We start from the raw sequence: 25,297 nt of genomic DNA, 5'->3' as shown, positions 1-25,297 counted from the left end.
GTAGATCTTATAAAATAGTTGACTCACAAGAATGGATGGAGCCAGCTGGGTAGAGTGCTTCTAAATAGCTATATATGGTAAAATCCAGTCCCCAGTGAAGACAATAGAAAGACTTTCCTTATGGTTAGTAGAGTTAGAATGCCATTCAGAGAAACTGAAAAATACTCTTAACTGGTTTGTTAGAGTGTAAGTATATTTTAAGCTTAAGCTAATTAAATTGTTCCTTTGAATTTATTTAAATTCATAATGGAAACTGGAGGAAAAAGCAAGAAATGGGCAGTGTGGGAAAAAAAAAATTAGAGTTGACTACATTTAGAAAACAAATGCAGCTTGTGCTGTGTTCAGATCTGTTTGTTTAAGACAAAGAAAGTAGACAGATAACTGAGCACAAGCCTTTTTATAAGATTTACTATTAAGATTATATCATTTGCTCTTTCTGAATAATAACATTAAAAATAGAGGATTATCACATGGAAACATTTTTAATCTGATTGATCTAAATTCCTTTGAAATTTTGTGGACTGCTTATGTTCTTAATGAACAAACAGAAAAAAATCATAATGACTTCATCCTGAAAATGAAGGGGGGAAGGAAAGTAACCAGACTGAAAATAATGGAAGGGAAAAATAAGGAATGATGGACCATGCTCCTCATAAAACTAAGCATTTAATTAGCAGGCACATCCATTGCACTCAGTTATGTCTTTGGTAGAGGAATATGAACTGCTTTTCAGTCACATCTCTTTTCCTCTGAGATAGCCATAGGCAAAATATTATCAGTGTGGTACTGTAAAGGTGGAAATGCTGAATATGTAGTGGCTTGAACATCTAGAGGTGTTAAACTGAAATTATATGCAGTACCAAACTGAGGAGAGAAAAATATTAGAATAAGGAATCAAATTAATATTAAGGTTTATATAATTATATAATTAAGGTTTATAACCTTAATATATAAAGTTTTGTCTGTTTAAATGTGTATTTTCCCATAATAACATTTCTTTTTATTTATTTATTTATTTTATAAATAACCAGATCTAGAACAACTCCTGAATGTGCTTACAGCCAGAAAGACCTGCACTATAAATGGACAATTCCACAGTCACAAAAGACGACGTTATAGTATGACAGGTAGAGATATTGGAACCAGAAATATTTCAGTCAAAGCAAATTATACAAAAGAAGACTACCTGAAAGGTTATTTTGAAGATCACGAAAGTAACACAGATTGGGATCAGGTTATTTTATTTTTATGTTTTTATAATGTTAGTGACATAATGTCAGTGATAAAAATTCAAGTTTTTTTTTTTTTTAGTTATGAGTTTCAGAAAGTCACATAGATACCAAATTATATTTTTAATTATTTATATTTTTTTAAATATTAGTAGGCAGAAGAACTTTATGACTGCTGAGTATATAATGAACATATGTTGTAAACTGTTGGGAAGGGCTAAGAAAATGATCAGTATTAGATAGAATCAACTGCTCCTTCAAGACAGAGGACTTCAATGTTTTCACATATTTTTTTCATTCTTATGTCTCAGAGTTTATAGGGCCCCTTTGTAGAAAGAAAACTGGTTATGTACAAATTAAAATATATCACAGAATCACAGAATCATCTAGGTTAGAAGAGACCTCCAAGATCACCGAGTCCAACCTCTGACCTAACACTAACAAGTCCTCCTCTAAACCATATCACTAAGCTCTACATCTAAACGTCTTTTAAAGACTTCCAGGGATGGTGACTCCACCACTTCCCTGGGCAACCTGTTCCAATGTCTAATAAACCTTTCGGTAAAGAAGTTCTTCCTAAACTTCCCCTGGTTCTATATAACTTCTTTTTTTAAAAAAGGTCTTTGTAAACTGCAGTATATTTCCAAACACTTTTGTTATCCACCTATGGTGTCCAGAAGCTCCCTTTAGAAAATGTGTGAAGTCTGTAAGACAGAACTTTAGCTGCCAGCCAGTACCCTATTTGAGGAGTTTGAAGGACAGTGGTTCATCAGATGACATCATCCTTATCCTAAAAATTAAATAATAAATGATTTTTGTTTATAACAGCGATTAAGATTGTAATTTACTTCCATCCTTTAAACTGAAAGACTTTCCTTGGACAGAAACAGGAGACTTCAAAGTATATATCTCTGTATATATTTTGAAGTATACATTCGAAATATATGTTTCAAATAATATGCTTCCATTGTTTTTCACTCTTTATACTTTAGCTTAACTCAAAGGCAATTTTTCTTCTCCCTGGAGATGTGCATTTGTCTTTTGCTGAACGGTCATTTTGTGATGTGGAACTGAGACAAATGGCATCTGGTTAAATACCACTCTGATAGATGTTTATCTGCATAATTTTATTGTATTTGGGAGTAAATATCCTTTCAAGCATTTAACGGGGTCTCAAAATAACTTTAAATGAAGGCCACTTTAAATCTATTTCCTAATAATTTTAAATTATAAAGCTCAGATATCAATAATAATATTTGTACAAGAAGCAAAGTAATTCCCCAGTAATAGAAGAATTTATAAAACACAAGTTTTGATTTCTTGAACTTCTGAGAAAATAAGACTATAGAAAGATAGTTGTGCAAGGAAGTTATCTGAGGCTTCGGAGTCAAATTCGAGAGCCAAATACTCTGTACAGATGATGAGAAATCACAAAGGAACATCTGGACAGAAAATACTTTTTTCTTTATTGATTCCTAGCTTTTATTTTTTATTCCATTCCTCTCCCTTTTAGATATATCTATTTTCTTTGACATATCATTCTATCAGGGAGCTTTTTGTCTCAGTGTTGTTGCTAATTTTGTCTCTTGTTTTCTGCACATATCTGTGATAGTCATTGTGCTCCATGATTAACAGATGCTGCTACATATGAGGCATTGACTGGTTTACAGCTTCTGTTTGCTAACTAGATTAAGATCTGTAATTTGATTTTTAGATAGGAATTATATTTTGAAACATCATTCCAAAAATATAAAGGTCACTGCTTTCTTTTTTAAACCATCATTGTCTCTACAGATTTTAAAAATACATTTAAAACAAATAAGTAATAGAAGATCAAATAACAGCAATAACATTAAGTTCCGTTAAACTATATCACAATAGCTGTGGATTCATTTATGATTCCTCATTAAAGAAACATTTTGGGGTGGAAACAAATCCATCCATGCATGTAGCCAGCCAGCTTTTCATATGACTGCAAATTCTGTTTTCATGTTTATTCACTATCACTCTCCTTATGCTTTGCTCCCTATGTTATAAAAAGCTGGCAACTGGAAAAGCTGCAGGTCCTTATGCCCCAAGACTCACAAGAACACTTTACTAAATGAGTATTAAGGATTATTTATGTGTGTGCATGTGTGTATTTTCCAGATGAGATTTTTTTTTTTTTCATTTAATATTTGTCATCATAAAATCACATGAAAGTTTATGATAATATAGGTTCCTCTAACCTTCTCAAAACAGGGTCAACATCAAAGTCAAATCAGGTTTCACAGGGCCATGTCCAGTTGAATTCAGAATGTCTCTAAGGATGGTTTCTGGGAAACTTGCACAAGTGATTTATTGCCTTTTTTTTTTTTTTTTTAATTAAATATAATTGGAATTTCACATGCTGCATCTAATACCTATTTCCTCTCACCCTTTTGCTGTACACCTCTGAGAAGGCTGTCTCTCCATCTACTGTATAACCCCCATTAAGTAGGTGAAGATCTCCTGCATGACGTCTCTTCTGCAAAGAGAAAAAACCCACCGTCCTCAGCCTCTCCTTGCTGCTGCTCCCTGGCTGTCCTGGTGGCCTTCCCCTGTTCGCCAGTATCTTTCTTCTTCTGCTGGTTATTAGACTGGGAATAGTCCATATGTGAGCTCACATGTGCTACATATAAGGCAGTAATCATTCTCCACTACCTGTTGGCTATGCTCTTGCTAATGCAGCCCAGTATGCAGTTATCCTTCATTGCCACAAGGGCCCACTGGTGACTCATTCAAATTGCCGGTTGGGACCCCAGGGACATTTTTTTTTTTTTTTGGTGCCATAAGGTTGTCCTTGCTAAGCTTCATGAAGGGCTCGTCAGCCTTTGGTGTGTCAAGATACTTGTGAATGGCAGCCATACCTGTCACCATATTGGCTACTTCTCTCAACAGGGTTTCATGAGTGTGTATGATGCACTCTGTTCCACCACTCAGGTCACTGATGAAGGCATTAAATTATACCACTATTAACCTTTGAGGAATACTGTTCATAATCACCTACTCTTCCAAGTGTTGATACCACTCATTGGTGTTGCACACTTTTAGTCAAAAAACGTTTAGAACAGACAAACTGACCTATACTTCTAATTCAGTAGTTCCTGAATTCTCTAATTCTCTTCCTGCTGTCCTGTTCTTGAAGGCAGGACAGAATAAATCCAGGCAGCAAGATCACCTATTGCCCTGAAGGGGTATTCAGATTAAATGTACCAGTACTCAATTCATTCAACTTAGTGAGCAACCAGCCATATTTTAATTTACAAAGATGAACAAAGGCAGGAAGACTTTGCTCTTTAAATAGGTTGTTTAAAAGTAAGGATAATAATAATTATTATTATTATTTAAATAATATTTTTCCTTAAAAACAAATAAAAAAAACCACCAACCAACCAACCAAAAAATATCTAAGCATTTTACAAGACCCAGTGACTAAAAAAAGTAATATTTAGGAATTGTTTGATTCTCAGTTGCAGACTATTTTAAGTGAAAGAAACAAAAGAGATGGCATTAAGAAATGAAGACTTTTCCTATAAGTGAGATAACATATTTGATATGGACTTCTTTCTAAAAGTTCTTAAAGAATTTTTCACTGGAACTATTTTAATGTTAACTGTTCATGTTTTAACCAGGAGTTTCAACCTGTAGATGAAAAAACAATTATTCATGAAAATATTTCAAAATAAATCTTCACAAGAAACCTTTCAATTTTGACAGAGACTTTATAAAAAGAACAAAAAGTAGATAAAGTTCTTGTGTGCCTCTAATAATAAAATTAAGTAGTCTTTAAACCGAATCTAGAGTATGTAGCATCTAGTGTACTTACCCTGAAGTGATATGCCATTGTTAAAACAATTTGAAAAACATCTTAGTCCCATACCTTACTAAAAATACAAGCATGTAGCTTGGACAAAATTCAGTACTGCCTTGATACAGAGCAAGACATTCATTTTTACACTAATAGCAAAGAACATGATTTGTGTTAACATTAAAATATTTTTGTTAGCATGTACGATAATAAAACATTTAGAGATACTATTGTGTCAGATCCTCGGGTGCTATTAATAGGCTTCAGTAGAAATTGTGCTTCATACCAAAGATTCTGAAATATCTATATATCTATCTGAAATATCTATCTGAAATATAAAATAGTATCAAGTTTAAATTGGGAAAAAGAAGAATTAGAAGCAATTGAAGTTATTGAAATAATTTAACGTGAAGAGTGTATATGGAAAACAAATTTTTCTAGGTTGTATAACCCTCTGTCCTTCAACAATTGCATATTTCACCTCAGCATTAAATGCAAATGCATGTGACATATTCAGTAATTTTGTATACTTTTCTATATAGGTTTGTTTCTCTGCCAATGAACTTGTGAAGATATTTTTAAAAAATAGTTCATCGTCCATTTCTAAGGAGCACTTCAAGCAAATCAGTCCAGCTATCATTCAGCAACTATTAAGTTGTTCATGTCAGCTTTCTGAATCCAAGCAGTCAAAGCTTCCACCAACAACTTTGGAAAGTGAGTTACATTGTTGTTATCATCATATATAGTGTTTGAACTCCGGTGAAAGGGTGCAGGGGCTTAACTTTTGGAGACATTTCAGTCATTATTAACCTTAAACCAAAACAGGATGAGGTTCTATGTAATTTCTCACTCTGATTTCATAGCATACATGTCAGATAATAACACTATATTGAGAAGTGAAGGAATCCAAATGTTTCAATTTTATATTAGACAGAATTCTTTTTTATTGTGTGATGGGTTTGGTGGTGATTTTTTCCTTTTTTTTTTTTTTTTTTTTTTCCCCATTTCATAGAGGACTGCAGATGAGCCATAGGAGGCCCTCATCAATGGGTTTCTGGGCAGTGATTTTGCACAATTTCCACCAAGTTTATACTGGAATCATTACACTAATGATGTGGTTAGAAACATAGGTATGCTGGTGCAATGGCAGGGAACATTAATTTCTGGAAGGGGATTTGGGAGCCAGGGATGAGCAACAGGGTTGAGTACCTAACAATAATCAGCTGTACTGAGAGCATCTCTTTTGATGCTCCTAGAAAAGTTTTGTAGGCTACAAATCAGTGCCTTCATTACCTTTGCCTTATTACCTACATTGCTAACTCTAGATGACTAGATCCATTAGGAAGTAGTAAACTTTCCTCATATCCTAGCTGGCCAATGATCCTTAGTTAGTTTATGGGAATGAGCAGAGCTATCGTTCTGTGGCGTGCAAATTAATTGAATTTATGAGCATGAATTAAAATAGATTAGATAAGGACATGGAAGACATTCATGTATATCCCAAGAACAGTTATAGGAGTAAGAAACATGCAAAATAGGGTGAATCATTAAATCTCCCCAGAAGGTGACTGTCCTTTCTTGTTATATCTCTTCTCATTACCTGAACACTTTGCAATCTTAACTGCTTTTATATGCCTGTTTTTCAGATGGGGAATCAAGGGACAAAGTAAAGAACTTATCCAGGTCATATACAAGGTTCATAGCAGATTCACAGTTAGAGTGAGAGTCTCCCAACTCTAAGACTATCAGCCCAATCATCAATATTTTAGTAATCTCATAAAGGTGAGAGATCTGTGTAGATGAGAAAAACGGAACTATTCAAATACATAGTGGAAGGAGTAAGAGCTCTTTCTACAGCCTTTTTCCCTTGCTGTTTGGTTAAGGAAGGTTTCCATGACCACAGAGATTTTCTGGCTTGAGACAGACAAAGGGCTTCGTGTTTGACCTACATGTGACCTAATAACCTGAGCATAGTCTCATTAATTTTATTCTCAGTTCTATTTTACTGACATGCTGTGCTGTTTTGGATAAGTCACCAAGGCTTGACCTTTCATGAGTATCTACTATAACCTTGTATTTGGATGTGCAGTCTGTGAAATTTACTGTCTGATTTTATGAGGTGCTGAGCACTTGCAGTGCTATTAAAGTGTGAAACATTAAGTGACGCTTTGGAATATTTTGGCATTAGTTCCTTAATGTCTGTTTTTCATCAGTTTTACCTCCATCATAAGACTCCCATACAGATTAATCAGGATTCATATTGTGCAAAAGGCTGAAAATGTGAGCAGCATATAACTTTCAAGAATTTTAAGAGAAACCTTTCAAAAATCCCAGTAAACTGGGAAAAATAGGTTGCTGGTCCTGATGTGATAGCTAAAGGGGTATATTCTCACAACACACTAGTAAACAATGTTCTGACCAGACATTTTATGCTTAGATCCTAAACAAAATGCCTACATTCATTTGAGGTTTTAGGTCTCAGTCTGTTTACTGAATATAGCTTGGTTAATAATGTGGTGTTGACTGTAAAAATACACAGGTGATGACATAAGATAGCAAGCACAAATCTGTTGAGACAGGGAACAAATGCAGACCAGCATTCACTGTGCTGCTTTAAGTGTCTCTAATCTGTACAGTCACAGCCTACTTAAGGCCTGAAATTTGAAGATATTGGAATGTATTACCTGTAAAGTCTGAAAAAAATTAATTTTTTTAGGCTTCCAACTCTGTTATTTGAATCACACATGACTAGCAAAATGGATGTAGCACAGTGATTTACTTCTCTGTGTGCTTGTAGACAGAGATGGTAAAGCAGCCTCAAAAGCAAAAACAAATACAAAACAAAGATTCAAATACAAACACAAATACAGATACTGAATGGTTAAAGGTGCCCTTAGTTTATTTTGTTTCCTTTTTCCCTACAGAATATGGTTACAGCACTGTTGCAGTTTTACTTATTACTATTGGATCTATGTTTGGTACAACCCTCATTTTATTTAACTCCTGTCAAGAAATCTATACACTCATTTTACAGCTGTTTGTTGGTTTGGCTGTTGGGACTCTTTCTGGAGATGCATTGCTACACCTTATTCCTCAGGTAGGTAATTCACTCTTTTATGTTTTTGAGATCTTCACACAAGCACTTACACACACACAGTCACACACATGCACACACATTCACACATGGAGGAAAGTTTCATTTAAACTTGGCTAATGATAATCTGTTTAAAAATAACGCTTTCCATGAAATCTGTGAATCAACTATCAACATTCAAGTTACATCTGCAATTTGTAGTTCAGAGAGAAATTCCAAGTAATCAGAAGCAGAATTCAATAAATGGTTAATACAGAGAAAATAAGGTATCTATTTTCACAAAAACAAACAAACAAACAAACAAACAAACACCTTTTCAAATAACCCAGAAGTTGTGTGAAAGTCAGGTTCTCTAAAAATGCTTTCCTGAGGGAGATTCTTTAACACATGTTGGGAAAAATTGTTCAAATGTTCTACAAAGCATCAACAGTTCCCTCAAATACTTCCAGAGGTCCAGGGGCTCTCAGCCAAGTTAATACTGCTGCCTTAAACTGTAATAACATGAATGGTGCATTTTTTTTCCTAAATTCATAGAATAAATTCTAAGAATAGGATAGCATGAAAAACAGAACCATATTTTCCATTGTGTACTCATTTATTTTTGACTGAGTCTCCTCTGATATGACACAACTATTACAAGGAGACTTCCACTGGTCATGTAAAGAGATCTTCACACCTTCACTCGAGATTCTGGTCAAAATGTTCTTTGTACTCTATACATGATCTCTGGAAGATGGACTGAGAGAGTGGTTTGAGGAAGGCAATTCTCAGTAAACATCAGACAAATAACTTCCTTTAATAAACACCTTTTAAGTTTGAAAGCAGTCTTCACTACTTTTAAGTGATATATCCAGTAGCTTTTAAAGTTGCTCCTTCCAGAAAGGATGCAAAGAAAGGCTACTATGCCCTTCTGCTGGGGAAAAAATTGAAACATGCTCATCTTCTGCTGGGGAAAAAATGGAAGCATGCTCATCAGCAGAAAGCCTTAAAGATTATTTTCAGAATGACTTCTGAAGATGAAGTAACTTTTTAGATTGTAAAGATCAAGTAACAGCCAAGTAACTTTTTAAATTGTAAAGATCAATATACTCCAAAAATATATACTCAAAAATGTATAAACGACAATTTCATAAAACTGTTTCTGAAAATAATACAGCTTTCAACACTGAAAGATGATGAAGTGTAGTAGAAACTCATGATAATTCATTTAATCCATCTATTATTCAGCTGATTAGCTCAAATTTAAAGAGGTGGCAAATTTGGGGAAGAAATGAATTAATACACGATGCATTATTCTAGGAAAAGCACTTTGATTTTAAATGTTTTGCTTTATCTGTTTTTTTTAGACTCTTGGTTTGCATAAACATGAAGTACAAGAGGTAGAACATTTCTATGAGGGGAAAGAATATATATGGAAACTTTTGGGAATAATTGGAGGAATTCATGGATTTTTTCTGATAGAAAAGTGTTTCTTTCTTTTGGTAACACCACATGACCAGGTACAAATTTGTACATTTTATCCTTTTACAAATCAATTCTATTTAGAGATTTTAAAGTTTGAAAAGTGTTAAGATGAGTGTGGAAAACAGTTATCACTTGTATGAGTGAAATGAAGCTTTCTAAACTATTCCTACTGGACTGACCTTCAATTTCTATTTTGCTTTGCTCCATAGATTTTTTATGCTCCATGAATATGCTCCATATATTTGTAACTCAAAAAAGAAACCATTAATTGAATGTATTCTGTAAGCATATTTTATGGCTAGCAGTGGAACAGGGGAAGAGTCTTTGTCCATATGAAATGGATCATAGTCATTTACTCTAGTCTAGGTTTGAAGAGGAGAAAGACATAGATGTAAGCATGAGATGTTTTAAAGATATCTTAATTTTTCCAAATGGTTTTTGACCCCTATCCCAATGTTTTTGAAAATCCAATATAAATGTTGTGGTCAGTAGAACCCAATCTTATATTAATAATACCTCCCTGCTCAGTTCCATGCTTATAGTAATTCTCTTATTTTATTTCAGTGTGGCTGATGTCTGAAAATATAACTATGCACAAGGATATAATGTAACACAGTGTGATGGCTCGTTAAGTTTCTCAGCATGGGAGATTATGTTAATGTCTCTTAAGAAGGCTAAGCCTCTGCTTGTTTTGTTTTACAGAGAGTGTTTAATGACTGGCCCGATTTATATCTTTAGTACTGAGTCCCTGGTCCCCCTGTCTTCGAGTTTTCCATAAGAATAATATGAAAAATTAATAGAATGAGAATGTTTTGATAGTATTGACATTCAGTTTGGTAAAAAAAAATAGTTATTATGTTACATACTTGGAGAGAATTATGTATCATCATCCCACAATTTTTTTAAACATGTTTAAAACATATTTAAATGTGTAACATATTTAAAATGTGTAAACATTTAAACAATTTTAATCTTCAGCTTTAAAATGAAATAAATTTCAACAAACAATTATGGTCATTTATGATCTCTTTGATTCGACTTTTTTTTTTTAAACCAAATAAAGATTAGGAGATGCAGATGCCAACCAACAATCTTTTTTTTTAATAGTTGTTTTGAAAAAAAAATAATTCTTATAAATGCCAAACTTTCACAAAAGTCTGAGAAAGACTGCACCTGTGTTCATTGGGTTTCAGAACTAATTGCAAAGCATCTTCATTCAGCAGGGCCTTTCTTTAGTTAATGGGCACTGGGAACATTCCCATGATCTTCCAGTGGAATCTGAATTAAATGAACATTCAGTCAGAGGCAAATCTACTTCAACCATACAGTTGGTAGGTTACCAATGTGAAATACTTCCCTATTTTTATATCCTTCTTTCTCTGCTCCTCAACAAAATGAACCAAATAAATATAATAATCAATATTATTTTTCAGTCTTTATTGATTTGTCTTTTATTATATGACATGATTGAAAGGAATCTATAGATTTTGAAGCTTAAAATAAGCTTTTACAGAGACTTTTCAAACACAAATTTTTCCAATGACTTCTCTTAAGTGTTTCAGATTAATATAACAATACACTTCCCGTACTACCTTTTGTAGAGAATTTGTACCAAATTCTTGAAAATTTCACTCCTCTCTTCTTTTCAAAAACATGCTATATATAAGGGCAGACTCTCCCATGGGAAAAACTTTAGGATTTTCTGCAGTGAGAGCTAAGTTTACAATTACTGAACAGAGGAAATCTTGGAATGTTCTTGAATATTTTTTCCACAAATTTGAAGAGTAATACAAACAAGCTGGATATCTGGGAAGAGTGCTTGCCTATAAGAAATTACGTAATTTCCTCTCCATCTGTGGAGAGTGTATGGACAGATGTATCTTTGCAAAGTAAAGTGACTCATACCTTTTAACCTGTTTTCTCTTTTTCCAACCAACCTCTTCAGTTTATATGTAATACTTTGGTGCATAGGTTTCTGCTTATTTAAGTCAAAGATCATCCATAGCATGAACTCCATTTTAACAAAGCACTTGTGATGGGTAAGAGTCTCATATCTCTGAAGCATGGTTGGGAAACTGTCAAGTGAATGCAGAGCAAACAGCCTAGAGAAGAATGTTTACTAATTTGTGAGCCCTGTCATAGCTTCCTGTTTATGGTAATGAACAATCTAGTCATTCCTTTCAGCTGCAAGATCACCCTAAAGTTATGTATATCACATGAACTAGCCTGACTTAGCTAGTTTGTGCAAGAGCAGCCAATTTTTCAGAACCATGTGAGTAACAGTAAGAAAAACACTGATCAACTAAGAAAAGCTTATAAATCCTTCAGGTCAGTGATTAGTCTTGCAGTTTTGACTCAGAGTTCAAAGAAGTGGCATGTGAATAAATATTATAGGAGAAGTGAAACAGTTACTGGAATTCATATGACTGGCTGCAATCATGGGAATTAAAGACTTTTATTTTTCCTTTAAAATCTAGAATTTAAAAAACAAATCCTTTCTTTTCCCTCCTCATGCCTCTACAGCACAAATCCCACTTCTCAACCAAGCTAGTACCAGCCAAGAAATATGTTCTGTTTTGCAGCCAGTACGCTATAGTTTTTGGAGTGCTGCTTGCTGACCCTAACAAAGCACTCTTCTGTGCTGTCGTCTGTTGTTGACTCTTCACTAGCTGCCAGCAGCTTTTTTTTTTTTTTTTTTTTTTTTGGGGGGGGGGTGAGGGGAAGAGAGAAGATAGTGATTAGAACTAAGCCCCAGGAAGCTAAGGGGTCAGAGAGAGAGATTCCTCACCTTCTTTCTTCTCTTTCAACAGTCTCTCAGTCTCTGTTAATTAAACATTAGGGCTGATGCATCAGTTTAACTGTCTGGGGTAGGGACAAAACTACTGTCTCTTTCCTCACATGAAATAAGGCTAATTTTCATTCCTCATAGTGGACTGTACTCATAAGCTATTATGCTTGGCCAGGGATGCCTGGTGCCAAGACAAAGGCTAACTGAAAGGCCAAGAGGCAGGGCACTGGAGGTTGTGCCACTCTGAAGGAAAAAAAAAAAAATACCCCCCCCCTTTTTTTTTTTCTCCTATTTTCTGAAAGTGTTTCAAGAGTTCTGTTTGACAGAACAGTTTTCAGTCTCAGTGTAAACACATCCTGATGGACTACAGTTTAATAATTGCATATGCTGTGTTTTCTGCTTTTAAAATAAAAGCCTTACAAACAACAGGAAGAGCAGGGAAGGAGGACTCAGCTACAGTGCTTGCAGCTATTATGAAACCTACCTATGATCATCTTTTTTAGTCTTGTGTTTTCACAGAGCAAATGTGAAGAGCATGGAATACCAAGGATATTCTGATATATACACATTTTTCCTTGGAAATCCCATAGACACACTGTCCACCAGGAAACTACAATCATCCTGTTACGACAAAATTGAAAGATAAAGTTTGAATTAAGATGTTCTTTTTAGTTCTGCGTTTGGCTTGGATTTTTGTGTATTAAAACAGAAACATGATTTTTGGGGGTTACAACAGTGCTTATGAATGTCTTTCTTCTTACCTTAATTAGACTGTAATCTTTTCTGATCAAGGGAGGTTTCTTTTTTATGTCTCTGCAGTATCACATTGCCAGCACTCAATAAATAATCCTAATGATATCTATGCAAAAAGTAGCAGCTATCTTTATAAATATAAATGCATGAATTTATTTGATATTTTCCTATATTTGTAGCATCAGCTGGAAGAGCCCCGTAACACTGTTCATCTTTTCCTTTTTATTAGAGAAGTCCAGAAGATTCTGAGGCTACTGAAGTTCCTCCTGACAGTAAGGTGATCAGCACAAAAAGTTAGTATCAAGACAAAGGCTAGGCAAGCAATAAGAGAAGTCTTAAGACCTAAGATGGAATTGAAAGTGTGAAGTTGGCTTAGCTCAGTGTTTGCTATGTGCTACATCACCACATCTGATGGTGCTTGGCGACATAATTAAATCTCTGCTTAAAGACCTTTACAGCTGCCAACTCTGTAATTGTGAAGTTCATTAATCTTACAATGTCCATGCTTTAGTGTTTGTTTACTCACCATTCCAAACTACTTTTTCTAAATCTTTTGCTTAAAAAGAAACATTCAAAATTTAATATAAGCCAAATATTTATAATTGAAAACTTTGATGGGGTCTTTACTTTTAAAGGTAGTGTAGTTATTTTGTTTTGTTTTTCTTTTTCTTCCTTTTTTTTTTTTTTTCTTTTTCTTCTTTTCTTTTCTGCTCATTGTACTAATGTAATTCTGTTTCCTTCTTTTCTTACATGGTAAAGCAATAGCCCCTTTAAACTAGAAGCGGTTTATTACAAATATAGAATTCTGCACTCAGAATGGCTCCCTGGCTCTGTTTTAGGATAACCTGTGTTCTTCAGAGAGCTTCAAAGTAATTCTTATATTCTCTGTTTTGGTGATATTGATAAGTATTTGCTTTAACCTCTTATTCAAAACTTAAAAAGCATTGGTGGGAGTCCTGCACCTATTAGCTTTATGAAAATTATGGAAGAGAATTTGCTATGAGTATCAACCCTCTTATTAAAGCAGAGAAAATAAAGTTAGGATTGTTTAAGAAGAGGCTTTGTAGAAATAGTTATGATAGTAACTTGATAGTTAATAGTTAGACATGCAGCAACATAATTCAGTGAGATATTTGCTAGTAGCAAAGTTGCTTTAAAATAGGCTGAAAGTAAATGAAGAAAAGCATTCAGATTTGTTTATATACGAATCTTAACTTTCAGTCAAGTAAGTTCACGATGCTTACATTTGTAATTGCTCTATCACGTTAACCTGACCCCTCTGTTATATTATAGACAACGCACTGGAAAGAGTTCCAGTAATTATACTATGTCTTTTTCAACAATCACCTACTTGAGTAAAAGAGACTAATAATATCTCAGGGCAGATCCTGATTTCGTCTTCACCAGTGCTTATTACAAGACACAAACTTAATGTAGTGCAGCAATCTATTACTTCTCTGTAACTCATGTTCTGCACTATTGATTATAAATTGCCTATAGTGTTTAGAAAGAACTGTGCAAACTGGGGACATCCATGTCTGGCTCTGTAAGCTGGCAGGAAAATTTAACAAGCCTGCCAATTTTTCTGAACCCACAGAGCTCCCAGGCAACTGGGCAGGATTTGCTGAATACAGTTGTTAGACTTTTATGTGCAGTGTGTTGGTTTTTCTTTTTTCTTTTTATTTTCTTTTTATTATTTTTTTATAATAGCCTGAAAGCTTCAGTTCTAGCCAGTCTGTGTAAGAAAAACATCTCCCCCATCACCATAAAATTGTCATATCTGGAAAAACACTGCTGAAGTAAAACCTTGTAATAACAACACAGATGGTTCTGCATACATCCTTAGACTGTCATATTATGTCTGTGTGGGACCAGGAAAAAACGTGATGCTTAAGATCCAAATTGTGACCCTGCTTTTTCAGTCATAAAAGTAACCCTCTGCAAAGCGTGCTGTCTATTCTGCATAGAGGTAAGGTGGATGAGTTTCCTGGGAGGCATTAGAAAGCCCTGCTTTTAGGATTGTGGATAAAATAGCGTAGCCTATGAAACATGTTGCAAAGCCTAGACATTGAGCCTAAATATTGAGCTTCATTGCTACTTGAAGAGATAAAATCCCTCCCCATGAATCCGCTCAGCATGCTACCCAACTGTCTGGATTACAGGCTAGACAGAGAGACTGTCCAATTCCCTAGCTTGATTTTAGTACTTGTATCACCAGTAGCGCCTTTCCTCTCAAGAAGTCTGGTTTGATGTTGTGAGCATCAAATGTGCTGTTCCACACTAAGCTCACAGAACAGTATGGGAAGGAAAAACAGCCATCTGTGTCCAAGAGTGATGCTGTAGACAGGAATACTATGAGCCTAACTGCTATTAATTGATTGGAACAAAAGTTAGAAATGAGCATGCTGTGATACTGAGCTAATAGTGACACTCTGGGGCTTATTGCTTTTCATCTCTATTTTTCCACTTAATACAATCTCATAAAAAACAGACCCTGAAAAACTCAGTATTGAAATGCTTTACAGTATCAAAACAGTCAGCTGCATGAGACTTCATCTTCATTGCAGTTGTGCAATTCTGAGAGTGATGGTGGAAAAGCTCCCAATTTTAAGGAAAAAAAAGTAATGTAGAATGCAGGAAAACTTGTGTGAATTTCACCAACCAAAAAAAGAGTATGGAAACTTTTAGGGTTTATCATAAAATTGGACTCAAACTGAATTCTAGTTTTTAGTCCAAAGAGTTGACCTAAAAATAAAAATAAATAAATAAATAAATAAAGATTAAAAAAAAATCTTCCTGGTATTTTAATTTCTGAATTGTTTTACAATCTCCCTTTTCATTTCAAGTGTATTGAAGGAAGTATAATTTCAAGGACATAACAGATAAGCAGAATTGTCTTCTAACTGTTGTGACTTTTCATGATGTTATATGTGAATTAATAAATAAATAAATAAATTTTAACCTAGCAAAAATTGCAATACTTTTTTATGTTTAAACTTCCAGGCTTTTTTTGTTGTTTGATTCTTTTTCCTTTTTCCTAGGTAAGAAAATTAGCTTGTTAGCAATAATGGTTCTGGTAGGTGACAGTCTTCACAATTTTGCTGATGGCTTGGTAATAGGAGCAGCTTTCTCATCCTCAACAGAAACAGGTGTGACAACGACTATTGCTATATTATGCCATGAAATTCCTCATGAAATGGGTAAGAAATATGTATGTGTATTTTTCCTATTTCCTGATTGGCTTTGTAGTTACAACTTTTCCACAGAATTCTTTCCTGTATGATGTCAGTAGAAATTGCTTATAGCATCATGAACTTTAATGGGTGAGGTGGAATGTATCAGATGGGTATATGAAGAGGTTATGCACTTCTCTTTCCCCTTCACAAAAAGAAGAGGAGACTTCTTCCATAATTCTTGGCTACCATCTCATCTCACCTTCTTCAGATGTAAATGGTGTCAGACCAGACTGATCCTTTATTCTCATGTCCATAGAAGCAAAAAGATAGTAAGTTGTGAGAAAGAGCCATGTGTGCAAAAATGGGCATTCCTGACACAATGGGCTATCTGAGTTTTCATATGCAGCAGAGCTATTTAACAATGCAACCTTTGTGCTACCCTCATTCCTGCTACTAATCAAGAATAACAAGATAACAAAAGAAGATGTATGACCTATTTTACTAGCAGACAGGACAGTAAGATAGTTCTGTTGAAAAATTTCCCCAATTATCACCTTACTGTAAATCTTTCAACATGGCTGAAGTTGTTCCTGATATTGTGCTGATGAACATATATATAATGGCAAGACTGAGTTGAGAATTTTAGGTTCTCCTTCCTTCCTTCCCCTCTCTCTCTCCTTTCCTCCCTCTCTTCCTCCCTCCTTTCATCCCTCCCTCCTTCCTTCCAGAGATTTTTGTTGTCTCTGTAGAAAACTTCCCCACACAAAAAGGTGGGATGGGGAAATCTTTTAAAATTGGTAACTCTTCCTTAAATTTCAAAGAAAATGTAAAAGTACTGATTGCCTAACTCCAAAGCCAGACTTTAATTCTGGTGCAATGGTACCACAGCGTCTAAGTCGTATTTCCACATGGATAGAGAAAAAAAATTATTGCTGTGGACCGCTGATAAGATCATTTAGTTTACGAGGAAAAATATGGAATAGGATTCTGATATATAGTTTAAAAAATCTAAAATCAGTGCAATCAATCAGTGAACTCAATCTGGAATCAGGCAGACAGTTTTTTTCTGACTTGCAGCACCTGTAAAACACTCAAAGACCTTGTAAATATACTCACATGATTTTAACTGGCAAGTTCCCAATCAAAAAAAATGATTTAGAAACTCTGGGAAAGCATGTGACTTCACTTTTGCATGTATCTAAGTTGGAAATATCACAGAACATCAAGAACTAACAGAAGCCACTCTTGTATACTGTATGCTATCTTTAGGAACAGCTAAACAAATACTTTTTTTTTTTTTTTTGGATACAGGTTGAGTTCATAACCAATTCTATAGAAATCTAAGGGCAATCCTCCATCCTTCACTGTCTTCTTTGTACATATCTCAATTATTTTACTTCATGTTTTATTACAAAGAATCCTACAAATACATTTATGAGCTAAATAATAATTTTTCTGTCTTCTTTTTTCTCTATGCAGGAGATTTTGCTGTGCTACTAAGTACTGGGCTCCCCACAAAGATTGCAATTTTGATGAATTTTATAAGTGCACTAACAGCATTCTTAGGGCTCTATATTGGCCTTTCTGTTTCAACTGACCCATGCATTCAAAACTGGATTTTTACAGTTACCGCTGGAATGTTCTTGTATTTATCTTTAGCAGAAATGGTGAGAAATTCTGTCTATTGTTACACTTTCCATTTAACATATCCACATTACAGATGAGTGTCAGATGAACTTAGAGGGAAAAAATATTCACATAGGCTTCTTGGGAAGAATACATCTGTCATGTATGTGTACAGTGCTTAGATCAATGGTCTGGTTTTATTTGGTGTCACTGCCATTACAGGTGTGATTAGTAATAAAAAGGTGAAATAAAAGCTATAAAAAGAGTAACATATGAGAAAGGAACAGAGGACTTTTAAAAGAGGATTTATATATTGATATAAATCAATATATATTTAGGTCTGGAAGAATTGCTTAAAGGTAAATTAAAATAACGTTTAAAAAATTGAACCTGTACTTTTTTTTTTTTGCCTTTTTTCATTTGTTTTTGTTTTTAAATCTTATATAACTATAAGATTCAACTTATATATAACTTATATATCTATAACTTTGTTATATTTGGTCACATTTTTCTTGGTACTTTTTTTTTTTCCCTCTGTATATTCTTCACCCATTATTTCAACATGAATGTCTAGTTTCTGAACTGAAATACAAGATGCTTAACCTGTGCTCTCTGTGGCCTGCCATTCTATATCAGAGAGGTTTGGATGAGTTCCTAAGCAATTAAAAACCTGTTATATTGTCTATTTTTTTCATATTTTCCATCATTTTTTATAATGCCAGTTCAATAACAATGATCTAACTATAGAAAATAAAATCTGAAGACAAAAAAAAAAATTGGGAGAGGTCTAAGGGCTGTAGAAGAACATAGTGGAGTCACTCATGCCTCAGGACACATCATTTATTGAAGAGATGCCTAAATGTTACACTCATAACAACACAAATATTAATTACCTTGCTAGATTATTATAATTTTAAGTGTCACAGGGCTCTTTAAATAATGTTTGTTAAGATAAATTTGTTTTCAAGCTTCTGAACAAAGACTGAGTATATTGAGTCATTAGGTCCAGAGGTTGAAAAAAAAAAAAAAAAAAGAGGTTTCTCTCCTCATAAACTGTTACCATGCCTTTCCCAAGTCTGGCTGTCTCTGTTTTGTTTACTACCACCCCTCACCTCATGCCTATGATATCATTTCCCAGGTTCAGAAATTATACTTGAAATCTCATATGCCATGTCAGTATTATAACCCATTAAAAAATCTACTTGTAATCATTGGCCTTAGACCTTGGGTGTTTTATAGTCTGTTTTTTTCCTCCTGTAACATAAGTAATGTGAATATAAAATGCACCTAAGAGCTTATGAAGGAACTGACTGAGGATTGTGGATGTGTCAGCTGTCCTGACTGAGGTTGTGAATAGCAGACAAGAACATTGTGTACCAAGATACCATTGTGTATCTTCTGACACAGAGAAATTTGGAGGTGAGGTTGCCTTCCTATTGAATAATAGGCATGGATTTATTAACATGGTTAAGGACTTAGTCATATCTTTCCTTCAGAGAAGGATCAGGAGGATAAAGTTCCCAGAACAACACCACATTTTTTTCCCAAGTCTTCAAAACAATGTGCCAGCTGTAAAGCCCAAGAAAATACACAAATTTATGCAGAAAGAGAGTGCACATTTTTTTTTTGTTCTCAGGTCAACACTGTAACCTTGTTCTTGATGTGAGGAGAAGGAGAAGGAGAGAAAGAGAAAGATCTTGCTTCTCTCACCTCCCTGCTACGAACAGTAGGGTTTCCAATCAGCTTTTGAAAAGTTCTTTTCACTTTGTGAAAAGAACTGCTATAGGGTTGTTCATAGACCCTGTTGTTGGTAGACCTGTGCGGTGTCAAGAGTTGGACTTGATGATCCTTAATGGTCCCTTCCAACTCAGGATATTCTATGATTCTATGATCTCTTTGCCGGAAGTGCAAGTACTAAGTATCACAGATATTTTATTTCAAAAAATTCCTCTGTCATGGCAGGAATCTATAGATCTGAAAAAATTCATGTGTTTGTATAGTACATCTCAAAAGATAATCAGCCATTCTTTATATATTTTTCAATTTTCTGCATACAAATAACTTTCACTTTCTGTTGCATTCTCATCTACAAACAGCAATCATCAGTGTTCCTTCCAAAGGTGTACAAATACCTAAGGGTGTGCAAAGCATACCAATAATTTTCAGAATCTGTTTTATGGACTTTCACATACTTCCGTGTTAGTTAAATAAGACTGAACAGTTTTACTGATCTCTGCATTGTGGAACATTGAGGCATATGAGATGGAGGTTCAGTCACAAGACAGCACTGTGAGATTGCTGCACAATCAAGATTGCACAATAGTACTTTTGTGCTTAACTAAATAATTTTCATTCCTAAAAATGGCATTCTAGTTCCATTAATAAGCAGCATAGACTAATCATTTTAAAAATCTGAGGGGAAGGACAATGGATGAAATGATTTATAGCCTTCATCATTTTTCCCCGAGGAATTTTGCAAAATTTTTCATCTTCCTAGCAATTAGGGAAGGTAGAATGGAGGAATGTTTTGATTTGCAAATGTGTATGCACAGGTGAAATATTACAATGTGAACTGATTGTTGGCTTCAAGATATGCATGTAAGTATAAGCCCGTAATAATCTTGTCTTTAGATTCTGTTTAACCAAAATTAAATCCCCTGAAAAGCAGCTTTTTTTATGAAAAGTATAATGAGATTTTTGTGTTTGCCCTCTGTTTAGAGGTCATAAATATAATCATATCATTGCACTATTTCCAAAGATGCTTTCATCAAAAGCATATCTTTTCCTTAACATTCACTTAATCTGAAACAAAACTTGAGACACCTATACATGTAACGGAACAGACCAACTCACTCCTAATGAATTGTTTCTTTGATAAAACATGTCCTCTTTTCCTCTTGAGAAACAAACCTGCAAATTCTTAATCAGTCTTTAAAATGAGTATCTATGAAGTAATCATTATGGATAAATATTTATGAAATCACTTGCATTGTATTAAACCCTAAGGGCTAGGAGATCTTTTCTGAGTGATTGTTCAAATCCTATAGGATTATATAGTTACTGACCAAAAAGACTTACTGTCTAATTTGAAAGGTGGAAGATAGAAGCAAGAAAGAGAATAAAGGTATCAAAGTAGTGTGAGCTAGCCAACCACTCAATGAGGTACCTAACTGAAGTATTCTCTGACTAACCTTAAGCTTATCTTTTGGATTTTGGTGACAAAGGAGTATTTTCAAAGAGGCTTATTGTGCTGTTGTGGCACAGCAGCACAGCTGTACTATATGTGTTCCAGTTTGGTAGAACTCATGTTTAACCAGCCCATGACTTAGAGCCCTCATTCCTTCATTCAGAATGGTGCTTGCTGATTCTTTCTGTACTCATGGATAAAAATATAAGCTGAAGTAGGAATAGAGTAGTCCTTCAGTTAACAGTGACTCTTTGGCCTCGAACAGATTTCAAGCTTTAGCAAGTGTGATGGCATCCAACAGCTTGGTTATGGTGCTATTAAATTCTGGTGTTGTGCATCTGCCAATTGAATAGTCTTATGCTCCCCAACTGGAAGCATTTCCCTGCTGTGCCACACACAGTCTGTGCATGCAAGTTCACAAAGAGTAGGGGAACCATCACTGATACCGTGGCAGCAGCTGGCTTTTATTTTCAAAGAGATAAAGAGGGATGTCACACTAGGTAAGGCTATAAAAATTATCTGTGCATTTGGTAACAAGCACATAGGTTAGGTGGGGGGAGTAGAGATCTGCACTGGACACAGGAATGGTACAGCCTGTGGAGAATTACTTTTTAAAACTTTCTTAGCAACCTATTTTACCCTGTGTATACCATAACTCAGCAGTGACACCAATAACAGAAAATAGTGACTTTTGCAGTGGAAGGGGGAAAAGTTTCCTCTTGTACACGGTCAGAGAACTTGTTCATCCATGTACTGGGGAAGAAAATAAAATAGACTGATTATAAAGATAAATTAGAAAGAACAAAGGTCTGGACTGAAATCCTGGATTCAGGCCTAAGCTGTAATTAACCGTTTTTATTTATATACAAAACAAAAACCACATGCTCTGAACACTTACAAGATGACAGTTCAGATTTTGATTTACATCAGAATTCTGAGGTGTTTACATTTGCTCTAGGTTAAATGCTTCTGAAGCCCCTTAAATATAAATTAAATATAACTACATGAGTTTTTAAGATGCACATTTGTAACATAATTTAAACTGCTGCCCAGTAGTTGCAAAGATTTAGGGCTTCTGCATTTGCCTGTTATTTTTATGCAAAATGTTAAAGTGTGGGCAGACTTTTCACTCCAGTGCCTCCATCTGGGCCCACTCCTCTTTCCAGAGAAAACAGGAGTGCCAAAGAAGCAGACCCAGAGACCCCACTCTGAAATAGGTGTAAATGTGCCCCATCAGCCTCCTTGCTCAGCACCACTCCACTGTCTCCCAGTGGCTGATGCTGTTACAGCGTGTGTGAGGAGACTCTAAAAGAGCAAAGGAAATAAGTGGCTTCATTCCAGCACAGGCTGTGAGTGGAGCAGGAAGGCAAGGCAATGGGAGAGTGCCAGGACAACTCACTCATTTTTTTGCATATTTTGTTTTGAAGTTCTCAAAAAAATAGACCAAAACAAACAAACAGCAACAGCAAAATAAAAATTAAAAAGTGCAGTGCCAGGCTGTTACTCTATCTTTATTTCCAAAATGGATGTGAAAATAGCAGCAGTTGTTAGTGTCTCCCCTGGTGTCCACAATACACAAAGCATGAATACTAAGAGAGTCTGAGCCCGAGGCATTATTTTCACAGGCTCTATTGAGACATACTTTTTGTTTAAAACTTTGATAAAAGATCATGTATGGTGGAAGGTCAACATGTAAGTAGCTTCTAATATGATTATAAACAGATGCTGCTCTTTTACTTGATTTAAAACTTTCATAGAAAAATATTAAAGGTATTTTCTTTCCAGCATATTAAAAAAAAAATAAAAAATCTGTTTTCTACTTATGTACTTACCAAAGCCCAAGTAAATAGGAGCGCTGCCAGTTATTTCAGCAAGAGCAGGATTGACCCTATATATAGTACAGAAACAAAATAACTCAAACTCGTTTATTCCCACAAAAGGGAATCACTAATTTTACTAAATAAGAATTTCCTTACAGACAGCTGTATAAAATTACTAAAAACTATTGAGAAGTTAAGAAATATTGTAATCTCATTTATATTTCTTTTTGGTATTAGTAAAGGAACCAAAATGGGTAGAATTTTATTAAATTAAATATTTCACTGTCAAGATCTGTGTCATTACAATGTACAGAACATGCAACAGATTAATAGCTATATTCAGAAGCACAGTATTTTGAAACTCTTTTTTTTTTTTTTTAATGAAGTTTGTCTTGTTTTCCCATAAGACTTTTTTCCCAGAGATGAATATATCTGGCTCTCATTCTGGTGTCTTATTCTTTTTTTAGCTTCCTGAAATGACTCATATTCAGACACGGCGACCCTGGTTGATGTTTCTCCTACAGAACCTTGGATTACTATTAGGCTGGCTCTGCCTCTTACTTTTGGCTGTATATGAACAGAAAATTAAAATATGAGTTTTCCATCGGAAATCTTGAAGTACCACTTACGACAGTGGATAGCATTATTCACAGTTTTGTCATGTCTCTTATAGTGATATATAAATTAAGTTGTTGGGATTTTTATATCTGAGCAGTAGATAACTATTTTACTTTATTAACTTATTGTTCAGATATTTTCTTTTTCTTTTCTTTTTTTTTTTTTTGTAGACATGAATGTTTAGAATTATGTTTTATTTGTTACTGAGTTTACCAGATCTCATGCTCAAACTCACAGGAGCTTTTGATTAGTTTTTATTAAGACTGTTCTAGCTGAATGCTCTAAGTGATCTCTGCCAGTCTGATTGAAGAAAGAATAAAACACTTTTATATGCAATAATTAAACTGGACTAACCATATTTGAATAATTTGAAACAGAAAAGTTTGTTGCCTCATAGTATAAGGAATAAATGTATTTACATAAAGCTAAAAAGCATAACAAAACTAAACTGTTAAATGCACACAGCAATCTCTGTATAGTATCTTCATTATTTATTTTGCCATCATAATGATCCTTGGTAGTCATATCTCACTGGTCCACTGTAGTAGGTAAAAAATTATGAGTGTAAGTGCTTTTCTGACTGTCTCATAGTTTGTCATAGACGTGATGGAATTGTGACACTCAAGCACTGGACCATAATAACTGTCATAGTAACCACCTTCTGCATTATCCTACTCCTGACAGATGTTTGAGGAAGATTTTAAGAAAAGTTGAAAGGATTTCTTCACGAATATCCCTTCCAGCCTTCTCAAATCAAGGGATTCCGTGAGCCAGATGTTGCTTTTGAGCCATCATGTTTAATAAACTCCAATAGTGCCTTCCAGCCAGCAATTAGCTTATTCATACAAATGCGATGTGCATTGTGGAAAGAGCTTTTTCAATTGTCTAAAGTGTATATAGTTGTGCTCTCTTAGGGTCTGATTCCTCCTAACTGAGTGATTTTTGTGTAATTAGTCCTCTTGATTTTATGGGAATTCTACGTAAGTTACAGATGACTCATTTAATTTTGTGTTACAGAATCAAGCCTGAAACAAATATATAGATTCTGTCCTGATTCTGAGGTGCTGAGCAGCTTCCAGGAGGAACTGAGCAGCACTCAGCTCTGTGATTTCTATTATTAAGATGCCATTTTTTGGCATAAGGAATCCTCCCCTACCTAATTTATGCTTTTATAGGAAAGTTGAGGTGCATTCTTTCTCCCTTCCTTCATGTGTGTTAATAAGGAGAGCAAGTTACAGAACAAACCTATATTCTTTATTCAAACGGGTGCATACTTTTATTCCTTGTCTTAATTAACCCTGAAAAACAGCTACATTGTGATACTTTTTGACTCTCAAAATGTTTTTTGCATGTATTTGGCAGCTTCTATTGAAGGTACAATATTCTCATATTACAGAGATCATACTCTATACTAGAGCGTTGTCAGTTCTTAAAGGCTTCATGGGCACCACACTACCTTAACATCAAAATTTAAAATAAGTGTGACTTTTATCATTTAGAACAGCCTAGGTTTGTGGGCTTGTGGACTTCTGGTCCTTCACAGGCCACCCTTAGGAAAAACACAAAAATCATTTTAAAGGTAGCTATGCACTCATTTTCAGTGCCTGTAAATTATGGGAATCTCTAGCAAATACCCTAATACACATCTAAGTGTACATATACATACCTTCAAAAACCTTGTCACAAACAATTTATCCAAGGTCACACAGGAAG

At 34.7% G+C, this 25,297-nt stretch overlaps 1 protein-coding gene across 7 annotated transcripts in view; it reads left to right on the top strand.

Annotated features, from left to right (window-relative positions):
• SLC39A12 (solute carrier family 39 member 12) overlaps positions 1-24,724 on the top strand; it is a 35,263-nt gene extending 10,539 nt beyond the window's left edge. For 3 of the 7 annotated variants that reach the window (XM_068673787.1, XM_068673791.1, XM_068673792.1), the window contains 9 exons: positions 1,032-1,234; positions 5,601-5,772; positions 7,983-8,155; positions 9,499-9,651; positions 10,837-10,947; positions 13,387-13,450; positions 16,199-16,357; positions 17,813-18,000; positions 23,434-24,724. In XM_068673787.1, coding sequence (XP_068529888.1) covers positions 1,032-1,234; positions 5,601-5,772; positions 7,983-8,155; positions 9,499-9,651; positions 10,837-10,947; positions 13,387-13,450; positions 16,199-16,357; positions 17,813-18,000; positions 23,434-23,562 — 1,352 coding nt within the window. In that variant the 3' untranslated portion in view covers positions 23,563-24,724. Of the gene's footprint in view, positions 1-53; positions 187-1,031; positions 1,235-5,600; positions 5,773-6,704; positions 6,841-7,982; positions 8,156-9,498; positions 9,652-10,836; positions 10,948-13,386; positions 13,451-16,198; positions 16,358-17,812; positions 18,001-23,433 lie in introns of those variants that run through there. The other 4 variants (XM_068673793.1, XM_068673789.1, XM_068673790.1 and 1 more) reach the window with 4 other exon arrangements.
• The last annotated feature ends 573 nt before the right edge of the window (positions 24,725-25,297 follow it).

Source organism: Anas acuta, chromosome 2 (assembly GCF_963932015.1).
Source record: "Anas acuta chromosome 2, bAnaAcu1.1, whole genome shotgun sequence".
NCBI classification, from domain to species: Eukaryota; Metazoa; Chordata; class Aves; order Anseriformes; family Anatidae; genus Anas; species Anas acuta.
Note: the sequence above shows the minus strand (reverse complement) of the source record. Positions and strands in the feature narration are given on the sequence as shown.